This window comes from Sminthopsis crassicaudata, chromosome 3 (assembly GCF_048593235.1).
Source record: "Sminthopsis crassicaudata isolate SCR6 chromosome 3, ASM4859323v1, whole genome shotgun sequence".
In the NCBI taxonomy this organism is placed as follows: domain Eukaryota; kingdom Metazoa; phylum Chordata; class Mammalia; order Dasyuromorphia; family Dasyuridae; genus Sminthopsis; species Sminthopsis crassicaudata.
Window position 1 is genome coordinate 644,292,688 of NC_133619.1, and position 15,957 is coordinate 644,308,644.

A 15,957-nucleotide genomic window follows, 5' to 3' on the forward strand; every position below is an offset into this window, starting at 1 on the left:
GCTCGACGCTCCTTGGTGAGTTGCAAGCATCCCTTCTTTATCTCAACGTAACACAGAAGAGGGAGAAGTCTCAACAGGGAGAGTTGAGGAACAGTTCTGAAGATTCAGGATCCAGACTGGCTCAGGTCTTCCCTGTAGCTTGTTCCCTGTTCTATGGCTATGAGAACTCAGGATGGTGGCTCAGCACCCCTTTGTTCTGTCTCTAGAACAGTAACTATACATTCAGAGCTTGCTGATGTGACAAAGTGATTTGTGCAAGACTAAGCAAAGGCACAAGGGGGAAGAGTTTTTCTGCAACTTTAGCCTTAAACTATGGCACTTTTCTGGGGGGGGGGGGTCAGCTTACTGAAAAGGCCTCACTTCCCCTCAAACCCACCTGGCAAAATTGAACAAAATAATTCAAAATGGAGACCTAAGCCACATTTGGAGATATTTTAAAAGAAAATTAGAACATGGAACATAGAACTTACCACAAAAATGGAAAGTGAAAGCATTTAGGAATAAACAAGAGAATGAAGAGGAAAAGTTAAAATCAGATTTTTAAATCTCTTAATAATTATTGAGAAAAGAGATTAAAACAATTGTTTTCCTCATTATAAAGACTCTTCTTTGGACACCAATCTTGGAATTTCAGAGAAAAACTCAAATCTATTTTCTAACCTTTTTACACAGTATAAAATTGCAGTGTCTAATGAGATATGTGCTGTAGGAAGAGGACTTCCCTCATACATTATATTCACGTTTCATCTGCAGCAAGATTTCTTCACAAAGCATGAGATGCAGGTGGAAGCTTTTCTGCAAATACATTTTGTATAATGTTTTTTTCCAGTGTAAAGATTGTGATTTATATTGACCTTTATCTTCAAGGTAAGAGCAAGTCTTGCTTCAGCACATTTGTAAGTTTTCTCTCCACTCTGTATCCTCAGATGTAAACTCAGAGAGGAACCTGGGCTAAAGACATGGAAAGGCCTTTAGAAGATTTGCTCCCAGGCAGAAAATCCCTGCTGACTAACAAGCTCGGTCCTACATATTTATGCCTTTATCCATGGTTTCAATCTTCTAGGAATTTTCTGGAGGCAATTCAGGGATGAAGTGACCCTGAATGATTTTCCACATGGATTATATGAATGATATTTTATATCTAGTATGGAATCTTCCAAGTCTAGTCAGGGACTAATATATATTAAAAACTTTACCATGACCCAGACACTCAAGTTCTCTCTAATGTGTTCTCTCTCTTGTTAAGTAAAATTTAAGCTTTGCCTGAAGGTTTCCACTTTCATGAGGTTTCATCTAATGTGGATTTTCTCATGTTTGCTAAGACTGCTCCTTACCATCATAAGACTTCTCTCCAATGTGAATTCTCTGATGTTCATGAAGACTATAACTCCATATGAAAGTTTTCCCACATTGATTACATTCCTAATGTTTCTCTCCAGTGTGAATTCTCTGATGGGAAGTAAGATGGGTGTGCCTTCTGAAAGCCTTTCCACATTCAGTACATTCATAAGGCTTCTCTCCAGTGTGAATTCTCTGATGGGAAATAAGACTGCTGCGCTGGGTGAAAGCCTTTCCACATTCATTGCATTCATAAGGCTTCTCTCCAGTGTGGATTCTCTGATGGTCAATAAGATTGCTGCGCAAGGTGAAAGCCTTTCCACATTCAGTACATTCATAAGGCTTCTCTCCAGTGTGGATTCTATAATGGTTTTCAAGACTGTTTTTGTATTTGAAAGTCTTTCCACATTGCTTACATTCATAAGCGTCCTCTGCAGTGTGGATTCTCTTATGGTTACGAAGATTACCCTTCTGTGTGAAAGCCTTTCCACATTCATTACATTCATAAGGCTTCTCTCCAGTATAGATTCCTTGATGGGAAGTAAGATGGCTGCGCTGGGTGAAAGCCTTTCCACATTCAGTATATTCATAAGGCTTCTCCCCAGTGTGGATTTCCTGATGGTTAATAAGACTACTGCGCAGGCTGAAAGCCTTTCCACATTCAGGACATTCATAAGGCTTCTCTCCAGTGTGGATTCTTTGATGGGAAGTAAGATGGCTGCGCTGGGTGAAAGCCTTTCCACATTCAGTACATTCATAAGGCTTCTCCCCAGTGTGGAGTTTCTGATGGTTAATAAGACTGCTGGAGTGGGTGAAAGCCTTTCCACATTCAGGACATTCATAAGGCTTCTCCCCAGTGTGTGTTCTCTGATGTTGAGAAAGTTTTGAGTTGCTTATGAAACTCTTTCCACATTCATTACATTCATAAGGCTTCTCTCCAGTGTGGATTCTTTGATGGGAAGTAAGATAGCTGAACAGGGTGAAAGCCTTTCCACATTCATTACATTCATAAGGTTTCTCACCAGTGTGGATTTTCTGATGGTTAATAAGACTGTAGCGCAGGGTGAAAGCCTTTCCACATTCAGTACATTCATAAGGCTTCTCCCCAGTGTGGATTCTTTGATGGGAAGTAAGATAGCTGAGCAGAGTGAAAGCCTTTCCACATTCATTACACTCATAAGGCTTCTCCCCAGTGTGGATTCTTTGATGGGAATTAAGATGGCTGAGCAGGATGAAAGCCTTTCCACATTCATTACACTCATAAGGCTTTTCTCCTGTGTGGATTCTTCTTTCATGTCCACAAAGATAACTCTTCTGTGTGAAAGCCTTTCCACAAAACTTACATTCATAAGGCTTTTCTCCAGTGTGGATTCTCTGATGGGAAATAAGATGGCTGTGCTTTCTGAAAGCCTTTCCACATTGATTACATTTGTAAGATTGCTTTTCTGTGTGAATTCTCTCATGTTTAGTAGGAGTAGATCTCTCTCTCAAAGTCTTTCTATGTTTCTTACATTCATGAGGTTTCTCTCCAGCATGGATTCTCTGGTGCTTGGCAAGAGAAGAGAATGCAATAAAGGCTTTATCACATTCATGACACTCAGATGTTTTCTCTTCAGCATGTATATCCTTATCTTTAGCAACACTGGAACTCTTTCTTAAAGCTTTCTTGTGTGTATTCCATTCACAATGTTCCTCTCCAGTGTGATTTCTTTTGTGCTTGGCAAAAACAGGCCTGTATTCACGATATTGACAAAGGTCTTTCCATGAGATCATTTTCAGATTTGCATTCATCTCCTTTATATCAAAGCACGTCTCTGAATCTAAAATAAACAAATACACATATGTATATAAATAATCTCCAATGCTGGCTGATAATAAAATCATAGACATTTGATTTCTTTAGGAAGAATGTTTTCAAACCAAAATGGACTTAATCAATCCTTTTTAAATGCTTTTAACTGACACCAATAAAGAGATTTAATTCTCACACAGTTCCACACACAATACAATGTATTAGGTTCTAAGTGCTAAGCTGGTACTTAACAATTTTCTAGCTCAGAATTCACAGCTTTACTTCAAATATTTAAGGGAGTCTACACCTTTGAAGGAATACTTTAAAGAAGCAAGTCCATTGGTCAGTAAGGAGTTCCCACAAGCCCCTGCAGTACCTACAAGCCCATTCTCTGTGAGGTTAAAAAGATGCAACATTGAGTCTGAAGAACAGTCTGGATTAAGTCAAAGAGAAGAAGTCCCATGGATTTGCAAGTCCAGCAATTCCACATTTTTGGAGGGGCAGAATCCAGAAGCCTCCTAAGAAACCTGCTCACAGAGAAAAAGATTCATATAGAAAAGAAACCTCCTCCCAAAGACAGATTATAATTTGGAGAAGACAGAACTTTACAACAATGACATTGGACCCCCATCACAACAAAGCTGAGATAAAGGCCAAGTGAAGGTTCTCCTAATCTCCTACAAATCAGGCTATGAGCTTTGAATGGCTGAGAAAACTGATTTAAATCCCTGTAGGAGATTAGAACTGGAAACTGGAAACTGAGGCTTCTCAATCCATCGCACTAGACACATGTTCTCCATTTTACTTTCAATCCTTTCTTTCAAATTCAATTTCAGGCACAGGATAGCTCTGCACCCTTGGGAATGTGCTTCCTTGCCTCAGTTTTCCTGTAGAGTGAAGGTAATAATTGTACCCACATCCCATGTTGTGGTGAACATCAAATGAGATAATACCTATAAAATTATTGGCACACAGTAGGCACCATATGCTTGTTAACTGCTATCGTTGTCACTATGATTTTCATTATTCCCATCTCACTGCTTCCTTCCTTCATAAACTTCCCTTCCCCTCTCTCTTTAAATACATGATGTATTTCCATAAAATACACTAATTTTTTTGCTTGGATTAGCTAAGAATAAATTTCTTTTTTTTTCTTTAATTCATTTTTCCAAATTATCCCCTCCCTCCCTCCACTCACTCCCCCCCAATGACAGGTAATCCTATACATTTTTCATGTGTTACAATATAACCTAGATACAATATATGTGTGTAAATACCATTTTCTTGTTTCACATTAATTATTAGCTTCCGAAGGTATAAGTAACCTGGGTAGATAGACAGTAGTGCTAACAATTTACATTCACTTCCCAGTGTTCCTTCTCTGGGTGTAGCTGTTTCTGTTCATCATTGATCAACTGGAAGTGAGTTGGATCTTCTTTATGTTGAAGATTTCCACTTCCATCAGAATACATCCTCATACAGTATTGTTGTTGAAGTGTATAGTGATCTTCTGGTTCTGCTCATTTCACTCAGCATCAGTTGATGTCTCTCCAAGCCTCTCTGTATTCCTCCTGCTGGTCATTTCTTTCAGAGGAATAATATTCCATAACCTTCATATACCATAATTTACCCAACCATTCTCCAATTGATGGACATCCATTCAACTTCCAGTTGCTAAGAATAAATTTCATAAACTGTTGCTTATTCTCAAACCATTTCCAAGTTTCTATGCTGGATTTAAAACTTCTGGACTACTTCTGTTTGTATACCTGGGGCTCAATGCAATGCATAGAACAGACCAGGTGCTTAATCTATGTTTACTGATTGGCTGACATTACCCATCTCAGTGCTTGCATGCTGGTCCCTCTGAGGGGCTAAATCTCTGTTTCTATTTCTGTCTCTTTCCTGCTCCCTCTGACCTATAAACAAATCCTTAGTGAAGACAACAAGGGCCTGGGGCTTCTGGTTCTATTATGGAATAACCAGGAGTCTTTCCCTCCCATATCCCTAACCTAAGGGAAGCTGTCAGTTATGTAAACAACCATCCCCCAAGAATGAGCTAACGTTTGGTCAACAGGAACCAGGATAAGCCAGAAAGTGGCTGAATTAGGTCTGAATTCTCTCTGAGTAAGGTGGTGGGCTCCACTCCCATTCACAAACTGGTGAAAGGGGACAGAAAAAATCCAGAAGACAGAGTCAGATCTACTCGTGTCAGTCACTTCTTCTAAGAGAGGACAGTGACAAGAGAGAGGTCACACCATGTGTCTTAGAATTAAGTAAGGCAGGGTGCCCAAGGTCATGGGCCTCACTTTCCCCCACAGAGCCATCTGCATCCAGTGGGCAGTTATAGATCAGGATTATTGCAGATGATGCTAGGTGCTGGGGGAGACTTGGACCTTGTTAAGGTAATGTCTCCAACAGGTCTCCTGTGATTGAGGCTCCCATATCCAGTGATAAAGGCTAGGGAGCAATGAAAGCAAAGAATCTCCTCTAGCACCTAGTCCAAAAACATCTCAATAAATAAAAATAAACCAGTGACTCTGAAAAGACCCTCAGAGTTTCTGGCCAAAGCAGAAATGTTTGCGATTTATACTCAGTCTGAGACAATAAAGATCCAAATAAAGACCAAATAAGGCTTAACAAGGGATCGATACGTGATCAATGAGAATCAGACTCATTTTGGTTTAAGGTTTGTTCCTTAAGAAAGGAATTGGGACAGCTAGGTGATGCAGTGGATAGAGCACCAGCCCTGAAATCAAGAGGATCTGAGATCAAATCTGGTTTCAAATATATAATAGTTCCTGGATGTGTGTCCCTGGACAAGTAACTTTACCCCAATTGCCTCAGTTAAAAAAGAAGAAAGAAATCAACCCAGGGCGCGAATTTATTTCAGTGATGAAGAAAGTGGGGGGAAAATACTTTTAAGAGCATCTGTATGTAAGAGCATAGGATAGCCTATGTGAACAGAGAGAAGAAAGGAAAGAAGAAAAGAAGAAAATAAGCATGGAAGGAAAAAGAAGGGAGTAAGAAAGAAGGAAGGGAGTCTTCCAACTGATACATTCCAGCCTTTGGCTGGCTTTCCTCAGAGGCTGTTGCTTTTCCTACATAGATCTGTGGTTAACTGTAGCCTGTGTGGGGGGAGTTACCAGAGGATGAAAGGGGAGGGGGTGGGGTGGAGAATAAAGTAAAAAGTGCACAGCAGAGAAAAAAAGAAAACAAGGAAGCAAAAAGCAATGGACAGCTCTGAAGGCAATATCTTTCATTTATGGTTTGTGGATATTTTTTATTTCCGATTTTGAATTCTTATGTTCTGCTAAAGGTAAAACATTTTTTAAATTGTTCTTTTCTGTCTTTTTCTACTTCATTTTTAGTTTTAAATAAATATCAAAACCATAAAAATAAATGCTTTTAGCCTTTAGGAAGGTCATATTAGACAGCCTGGGACCTCTTTCTTTCTCAGTAGATAGTTGGACGACCCCAAATTTCAACAAAGACTTCCACTAGGATCTCCATTAGAAGGGAACTGCAAGGCCATAGAGTCCAACCCCCTCATTTTGTAGATGCAAAGATTGAGGTTCAGTGAGGTGCTTGGGATCTCTGCACCATAAGAGTCTGAAATGGGATTCCAAGCCAGTTTTCCTGCCCCCAGACCCATCACATGAAGAAGGCTCCTGGGATAGCAGCCTGCACCCCAGCTTGCAACTCACTCACCAGGACAAGAATTCCTCAGGCCTCCTCTCTCCACATGGGAGATGAAATCTTCTCTGGAAACCGGAAGTCCTGGGGAGGGAGAAAATAGTGACTGTGAGTCTTAAAACTTGTCATTTATTCCTCATTGGAAAGGACTGGGGTGCAAGGCCTACTGGGTGGTTCCAAGGGCAACTCAAAGATGGTTTGCAGGGTGCTTACTGCCAGGGGAAAAGGGCAAAGGAGTCCATGCAAGCAATCTGGAAGCAGAAGATCCTGATTTTACTGCCTCCTTGACATCAGGAGGGCCACATCTCACAGCCTCCATTTTCTGGACTTTAGAGGCACTAGGAGCACAGAGAAGGGAGCAAAGGGCCTGCAATCAAGAAGCCCCGAGTTCAAATTTGGATTTAGACACATCTTGGCTATGTGACTCTAGGCAAGTAATTTCATCTGTTTGGTTCAGTTTCCAGACCTAAAATTGGGGATAAAGATAGTGCCCAAAAAAAGGGCTTTTTGGTGGGAATAATGTGCATGAAGGAAGCTCTGAGCAGAAGGCCTGGATCCCAGTAAATGTATAAAAAGAACTCCCTTCTCCTATCCCATGTTCAGTGAAAAGGGACAGAACCAGTTTTCAGATGGTTTGCAGACACAAGTGCTGGGTTCCCATCCTACTAAAGACCACTCATAGAAGAATAGGCAGCAGGAGGATCCTGTCTCCTGGGGACAGAAGGCAGCCCTTGAGCCTTTCTAAGAACTGATAAAAGCCTGAAACTCTGCACGCTAGGGAGGGGATGGCAACACTCCTGTTGATGGCATTCCCAAAGTTCCATGGGAAGCACTTCTTACCCAGGGAGAGCAAGTTCTCGGCATTCTCCAGCATGACCTCCTTGTGCAGTTCTTTCTGATCCGGGTCCAACAGACCCCACTCCTCAGGGCTGAAGTCCACAGCCACATCCTTGAAGGTCACCAACTCCTAAAGCATCAATACACAGAGTGGAAGAACGTTCATAAACGAACTAATCCAATGCCCTTCAATTTACAGGAGGGACCTGAAGTATACAGGAGGGATCTGCCCAAAGGTGGCAGTCCTTACAGGATTCAGAGCCAGCACTGAAACCAAAGTTCCCCAAAGACCAGTGGAATAGAGAGAAAAACATTTTATATGTTCAGTTGGACTGAAATTGAGAAATGTCTCATTAGGCAATTACTGCTTGTGGAATCAGAAAAGTTATGGGTTCTAGCAGAGAGAGATTAAGATTTGTGGACATGAAATCAGACAGTGCTATGTTAAGAAAATGGCACCAAGTTTTTGTGTGAAGCTAGCAAGTATTATGTATTGTAGAGCTAACACATTTCCATGATCACTGAGGAGGAAAAAAGATCTTGTGAATTTTCCAAAGGCCTCTGCGGCATGGAGGGGCCTCAAGAAGAAAAAGAAAATAAAATGGAATAAAAGAAAACAAGGCAGGAAGCCAGGAAATGCTGGACAGCTCCTGAACCATGTGTAGCATTTATTAGGTATGGTTTTTTTTGTTCATCTGCTGTTATATTCTGCTGATTACATGAAAATTTTTTCTTCTCTTTAAGAGGAAAGTGAATAGAGCACTGCTCCTGACATCAGGAGAACCTGAGTTCAAATCTTCCCTCAGACACTTAATACTTCCTAGGTGTGTAACCCTGGGCAAAGTCACTTAACCCCAATTACCTCAGTAAAAAATAATAATAATAATAAAATTACAATAATAACAATAAAAATGGCAAAGGGAATAGATTCAGAGAGATTTGGGAAGGTCTATGTGGCCTGAGGAAGCTAGAGCTGAATAGCAGCAGGAGGACAATTTCTACTCTGCTGCCAGCCAGGGAAAGGACAAGAGCAGGGGAAGCTTCCAGGGTTCTGCTCCAGACAACAGGGTTAAGGGTTTGAGATAAATCAGTGGTTACAGGAGGGAGCTTGGCCACAGAATGGCTAGAAGGTCTCTGTGTGTGTGTGTATGTATGTAGTAAGGAGAAGGTACTGGACCAAAGAAAAGACATAATACCTATAAGACAGAAATAAATGAGCAAAAGAGTCATCCTTGTCAGGGACCTATATTGAGGGGAAATTTAAACAAACATGTGGGGGCAGCAACTGGGGGAAGGAGATTAGTGCTCCACATGCCAAAAGGACAGTAAATCAGTCCAAAATATAGCATAGAGGAGGGCAGTGTTGTTATTACTGCATTCACTTTCCTGTTTTTGTAAAAGATTGACAGACAAGAGAGAGAAAGGCAGCCTCACAGATCATCCTCCAGATCTGTGGAAATGGCCTCTTGGGCTGATGTTGTCACATCTGTGGGCAGAATATACTCACCTGTGGTGGAGCTCTGCACCTCTCAGGGGCCATTCCCTCTGGCTCCGGCTTCCCTGCTTGGGCCAGGCCGTGGTCCTCTACAGTCTATTGGGGGGGGGGGGAGGAGGGATTATTATTATTATTGAACAGATGTGGTTCCCTTCTTTTCGAGGATAGGAGATTAGCCTACAGGAAATTGTAAAGGGTGAGGTTCCAGGGGAGTTACTAAGGCCCTGGCCTTGCCTTTAGGGCTGACCTAAACCAACAGGGGGAAGGAGGCTGAAAGTGAAATGATGGAGTCAAGATGGAAGCAAAAAGGTAGGATATTGCCTGAACTCTCTCGAGTTTCCTATGAAATAACTTTCAATTAAGAGTGGAGTGACAGAACCTACAAAACAATGGGGAGAAACAATTTTCCAGCCTTAGATAATGTAAAAGGATTGCAGGAAAGATCTGTCTCACTTGGGTAAAAGGGGAACATAGCCTGGGACAGATCAACAACTGGAGGCACATTGGACCCTGCCACCATAGGTGAATAGCCAGTTCCAAAGCCTCTGGCACAACTAGCAAGGAGCCAGCCAATAACTCTCTGTCTGAAGCAAGAAGTCATTAACCAAGCTTCTGATCCCAGAACAAAATGCTTGGGATAGTGTCATCTGCTGAGGGGAAGAGCTCAATCTTAAAAGTCACAGTATAGCCTGGGAAATGAGAAACAAACACAACAAAATACAAAAGCTCTGTCAAAAGAAAATTATTGTCATTGAAGATCCAAAGAGAAACTCAGAAGAACATGAGATCAAAATGCCTCCAATGTACTGTCTCAAACAGCAATATGAATTGGTCAGAAGTCCAAAAAGTCCTCCTAAAGGAGATCCAAAGGGATTTGAAAAATCAAATAAGAGAAGTAGAATAAAAATTAGGAAAAGATATGAAAGTAGAAGTAGAGAATCATGAAAAAAAAAGTCACCAGTTTGGTTTAAGGAAAGTACAAAAGTCCACTAAAGAAAACAACTCCTTTAAAAGAATTGCCCAAATGAAAAAGATACACTGAAGAAAATAATTCGTTAAAAATTTGGAAGCTAATAAAAATAAAATATAAATGGAAAGAATCCACTGATCACCCCCTGAAAGAGATCCCAAAAGGAAAACTCCTAGGAACATTATAGCTAAATTGTAGAACTCTCAGGTCAAGAAAACAAAATTTGGAAGCAACCAGAACCAATTCAAATATTGTTCAGGCACATTCAGTATTGCAATATGATATTCTAAAAGGCAAAGAAGATGGATTATAACCAAAAAATAACTCCTACTATTCTGACTCCCTTCCTCTCCCCCACCCTCCTACAGATTCAAGAGGCAGGAGGCGTTTGGGGCCCCAGATGGGATGAGGCAGTGTAAAACCTCAATGTCCCCTGAGTCAGAATTCTCCCTGCTACTAATACCCATTCCTCCCAGCATCCCTTCTCCCCACCAGACAAATGGTGAGGGAAGGGACAGGGAGCTGGGAAGCCTGGCTGAGTCCTGAAATCTTAGTAGAAGATGAGGGAGGGTTCCTTTCACTTCTGAATAGATTTTAGACTTAGGGAATGTGGAGACAGTGAGCCACATACCTGGGAAGGAGCTCAAGATGTGTGGGTACAGAGAAGTTGGCCCAGGAAACAGCTTCCGTTCCTGAAAACAAGGAGGGTCCCTGGGACAGAAAGGCAGTGCCTGTGAAACTTCTTAAGAAATCATGTCTGACAACTCTGAGATACCACTACACACCTGTCAGATTGGCTAAGATGACAGGAACAAATAATGATGAATGTTGGAGAGGATGTGGGAAAACTGGGATACTAATACATTGTTGGTGGAGTTGTGAAAGAATCCAACCATTCTGGAGAGCAATCTGAATTATGCCCAAAAAGTTATCAAACTGTGCATACTACTGGGCTTATATCCCAAAGAAATACTAAAGAGCGGAAAGAGACATATATGTGCCAAAATGTTTGTGGCAGCTCTTTTTGTTGTAGCTAGAAACTGGAAGATGAATGGATGTCCATCAACTGGAGAATGGTTGGGTAAATTATGGTATATGAAGGTTATGGAATATTATTGCTCTGTAAGAAATGACCAACAGGAGGAATACAGAGAAGCCTGGAGAGACTTAAATCAACTGTTGCTGAGTGAAATGAGCAGAACCAGAAGATCACTGTACACTTCAACAACAATACTGTATGAGGATGTATTCTGATGGAAGTGGAAATCTTCAACATAAAGAAGATCCAACTCATTTCCAGTTGATCAATGATGGACAGAGGTAGCTACACCCAAAGAAGAAACACTGGGAAATGAATGTAAATTGTTAGCACTAATATCTGTCTGCCCAGGTTACATGTACCTTCGGAATCTAATGCTTATTGTGCAACAAGAAAATGGTATTTACACAAAAAAAAAAAAAATCATGTCTGAAGCCACACAACAGGAGGTGGAAACCGAGTTAGGGCACCCGGGGCCACAAGGGGAGTCTGAATGGGACTCCTGGGTTACTATGGGGAAAGCCTACCTTTGGGCAAATACAGCACAATGGTAAGCTTGAGGAAGAGGGTCAGTGGATATTTCTGAAGTGTTTGGAAACCTGGAAAAGTGGTAGGGGCCAAGAACTCATTAAGTAGCCAGACCTGGAAGGGAATTGTTCTGACAGATGGGGGGGACACTGGCCATCAGAGCAGATAAGAAGTATGAATGGCAAGGGCAGCCAGCAGAAGCCAGGACTTGTGAGGAGCCCTGGCTCAGACCTGCCTGGGTCCTACCCAAACAAAGAAGGTTTGCAGTAAGTAGAAAATGGCAGATCCAAGAGAATGCCTAGAGATCTCAGTCCCAAGCCTTCTTGCTTCCCATTCATCTATTCCAGGAAAGTCCTCTGAGTCTGAAGAGTCCCAAGCAGCCAAGCCACAAGCAGGCTGCTGCAGTACTCCAAGGGTGAGGTGACAAGGAGCTACAGCAAGAAGGAGGAAACACCAGTGGAGAGAAGATGGATTGCAGAGATGTGGCAGGATTCATGGAGCCTGAGAGACTGAGAGAGTAGTGCAGCCCTTAATAGGAAGAAGCAACAGAGAAGGAAAACAAAATGAGTTTAGTCTTACATGGTAATCTTAAAACATCTCAAATTAGAGCACTAGTTCAATATGTCTAAAAGATACTTTGGAACAGAGGGGATTGAGGTTGCTTTACCTCATTTATTTATATAAAAAAGTATTTTATTTTCCAATGACATGTAAACACAATTTTTAACACTTTAAAATTTGTTTTCAGCAAAAATAATAATAATAATAAACAATTTGCAAAGGTTATATAAGTGCAAACATGTAAAACATTTTGCTCAAGAATTTTCACGCTATGAAAACCAAGTAGGGCAAGAGTGAAGGATCTAGTCGGGGCTGGCAGTGCAGGCCAGACATTATGCTGGGCTGAGGCTGTGGACAAGGAGGAATGAACTAGGAAGTGCAGTATTTAACAGAGCAAAACCATTTCCAGGACAGCAGTTGAGGCACCCTCCTTGTGCCTTAGGTGACAATTGTTGCTAAGGTTGAATCTCTTGACAGAATTCAGAACATAACAGTAAGGAGGAGCTGAGGGTTAAGGCAGCATTACCCAGCTCAGAAATCCAACTTAACTGTAATAATTATCAGTTATAAGCTGCTAAGTATAAAACAAAACCAAATGAAAATTCAGGATGAGCAAGCAAAGGAAAAAGAACTTCACAACACCTACTTTAGTATAAAAGAAGAGCATGATTAATATGCAGAAAATAGTGAGGTTAAATAATAAGCTATTCCTATCCCAAAGGATGACTTCAAAGGTACAAGACAAGCCCAAAAGGAGTTCCTGCAAGAACATAAAAAAGGAATTCCACACCCCCACTAGCTACAAGACCTAAACCCCATACACTGCAGAAGGCTTAGAAGCAAAAGCAACAAACCCAAAGATCAGTAACAAAGACAATAAGAAAATTACTATCATTTCCACTATAATTTTAGTATGGACTCTAACCATAACCTATGGCATGAAAAACCATTGTTGTAATTCAACTACAAAAACTAATGACCAATCTACATCAAACCCACCCACTAATAAAAATCATCAACCACTCATTCATTCACCTCCCTGAACCTTCTATCATTTCTGCCTGATGGAATTTTGATTTCTTACTTGGCATCTGTCTAATTATCCAAATCCTGACAGGGTTACTTCTCAGTATACACCATACCTTTAATACCTTAACTGCCTTCTCCTCAGTCCCCCATATCTGTGACGAAGTCAACTATGGTTGACTAATCTGCAACCTTCAAATTCAGGGAGCCTCAATATTTGTTACATGCCTATTTTTACACGTCGGTCGAGGATTATTGGATAATAACCAAATAAGAGATCAAGGAAATATTAGGAGGAGAAATGAAAGCAATCCAAGAAATTATGAAAAGAGCTAACAAAAAAGTTCTCGAAAAACAGGAATCGAGTGACATTATAAGAGACTAAAAACGAACTAAACTAGAAAACATAGAAGTGAATCTGAAACATCTCATTAGAAAAACTGGAGAACACATCAAGGAGAGATGTTAGGATTACCAGGTGAGAGCTCAGGTTGACTTGACAGTTCTCTGGCTCAGACCTTTGGTTCGGGCCTTTAAAGGGAGTTTACACCTTAGGAATTCTAGGAAGAGCAAGCTCATTGGTTGAAGTAATGTTTTCCAGAAGCCCTTGCAGTATCCCACGCCCATTCTCTGGGAGGATAAAAGAAGGGCAGCATTGGGTCTGGGAGAATGGACTCTGGGATAAAGTCTTGACACCAGGCAGGCTGAAAGGAGACCAGTCTGATTTGAGAAAGGACAAGAGTTGGAGGAGATGCAGAGCTCCCAAGAAACTTGCGCACAGAGGGAAAGATTTTACAGATCTCCTCCCAGAGAAGGATTATAATTGAGCACACGACCGGACCCTCACAATTCAAGAACATTACAGAGAGACAACATAAGAATTGTTGGACTACCTAAAGATTATTATTTAAAGAATCTGGATACAATATTTCAAGAAATTATAAAACAAAATTGCCCAGAAATTCTAGAACAAGAGGGTAAAAGGGGAAAGAAAAAAATCTACTTTTCACCAACTGAGGAGATCACAGGAGAAAACCTTACAAGAATATTGTAGCAAAATTTCACAATTCCCAGGTGAAGGAGAAAACACTGCCATCCAAGCAGAAAATAAGACAGACTTGGACACTGCAGAAATAGTCAGGATTTCACAAAACCTGAAACTTCGACTCTAAAATATCATGGCTTTGGTTACATTAAATTTCAAAGGACAAGAGACCTGGACTTGCATCCTGAAGAGTTTACCCAGAAATCGGGAACAGAATCTTCCTGAAAAACTTTCATGTGTCTGTAACAAAAGAGCAGAACTCAATGGAAAATTGAATATAAAAGATCCAGTAAAAAAAAAAAAAAAAAAAGAGAACGTTAAATTCCAAGGCCCGCATTAAGGCCAACTAGTATAGATGGGAAAATGTTAACTGTGTCACTGTTGGGAGCTTCAAAGGTTGCAGCTGAACCGTGTCTGACACGTAGGAAAAGGGAAATGGAAACAATTACAAACATTGGGCAAGAGGAAGAACTGGAACTGAGAAAGGTGGGGGAGGGCGGAAAGCTGGCAACATTGTAACCTTCATCTCTGAAAGGTAGAAAAAGGTAATCTCCGCCTGGGGCAGGAGGTAAAAGCCTACAGAATATGCAATAACCCGGGGGAGGGAAGGATGGAGGCGCCAGGGGAAGCCAGGGATCTATGGGGGGGAAGGGGAGGGCTTTAAAAGAGGGGGCAGGGAAGCAGGAGGAAAGGAGAGCCCAGGTCAGATCTGGGAGAGAAATTCTGACCCAGCTCGGGGAAGGGAAATCAGGGACACTGGAGGGGCAGAAGGCTTGGGGGGGACACGGATCCCGGGAAAGCAGCGCGACTGTGCCCGAGTCTTCCTAGGAGTTGGGGAGCGTGCCTGGGACCCTCTGGTAAAGCTTAGGCTTGGAGACCCTAAAGGGGGCCTGGACACGGGGAGACAGGGCCTGGGGTCCGATCGGCAGCTGCCCAAGAGCCTGGGGGATGGGGGGAGCCAGGCAGAGCCAGGCGGGATCCAAAATGGGGTCCTCAAGACAGGCAGCACTCTTGAATCTACCAGAGGACTAAGTGGGAAGGCAGAAGCACCACATTTCTAACGGGATCCAGGAACAAGGCGGGACTCCCGGGGCCTTAAGGGCAAGGTCTGAAATTGGGGAAATGTCAGTCGGTGATAAATCCGGGGACGGGAACCTCCAAAGTTTGGGAAACATTTGGGGTGTGAAAAACATTGATGGGGGAGGGGGCTTCTGGTGCTGAAGGTCAGATCATCTCCCATTAGCAAAGGCAAACGCGACTAGCAAAAGCTCGGGTGGGCAGGGAGCTGGGGGGTAGAGATGCCGGGAGGTGGACGGACCTACCTGGGACCTGCCCCTGCACAGCTGCCTTGCAGGAGGCAGAGAGATTTCAGTTCCAAAAGTTCCAGTTTCCCGCCAGCTCTCGGAGGAGATTTCTCTCGAGCCCAAGAGTTCCCACCTTAGCCAGCCCAGAGACTTCCCAAAACGAGCCGTTTCCTTCTAGGACGCCCAAGAGCGGGATGGGAGACCCGGAGCTGCTTCCCGTCCCAAACCCCGCCCCCATGACGTGAAATGTCTTCTCCGCGGGAGAGGCCCCAGGTCCGCCCTGGACTCCTCCCAGGCTTCCAAACCCCACCCCAAGGCTCCTATTC

The 15,957-nt window shown here is 42.3% G+C and overlaps 1 protein-coding gene across 3 annotated transcripts; it reads right to left on the reverse strand.

Annotated features, from left to right (window-relative positions):
- Positions 1–405: 405 nt before the first annotated feature.
- On the reverse strand, positions 406–15,941 carry LOC141564949 (uncharacterized). 3 transcript variants are annotated; one of them, XM_074307821.1, is made up of 7 exons: positions 15,650–15,858; positions 11,695–12,223; positions 10,760–10,839; positions 9,171–9,254; positions 7,667–7,793; positions 6,842–6,910; positions 406–3,158 (listed from the first exon to the last, which is right to left on the reverse strand). In XM_074307821.1, exons 4-7 carry the CDS (start codon positions 9,201–9,203, stop codon positions 1,423–1,425), a joined length of 1,965 nt encoding a protein of 654 aa, XP_074163922.1. In that variant the 5' UTR covers positions 9,204–9,254; positions 10,760–10,839; positions 11,695–12,223; positions 15,650–15,858; the 3' UTR covers positions 406–1,422. The 3 variants fall into 3 exon arrangements, with proteins under 3 accessions (XP_074163922.1, XP_074163920.1, XP_074163921.1); XM_074307819.1 differs by lacking the exons at positions 10,760–10,839; positions 11,695–12,223 and having other exon boundaries at positions 15,765–15,941; XM_074307820.1 differs by lacking the exons at positions 10,760–10,839; positions 11,695–12,223.
- Between the last annotated feature and the right edge of the window lie 16 nt (positions 15,942–15,957).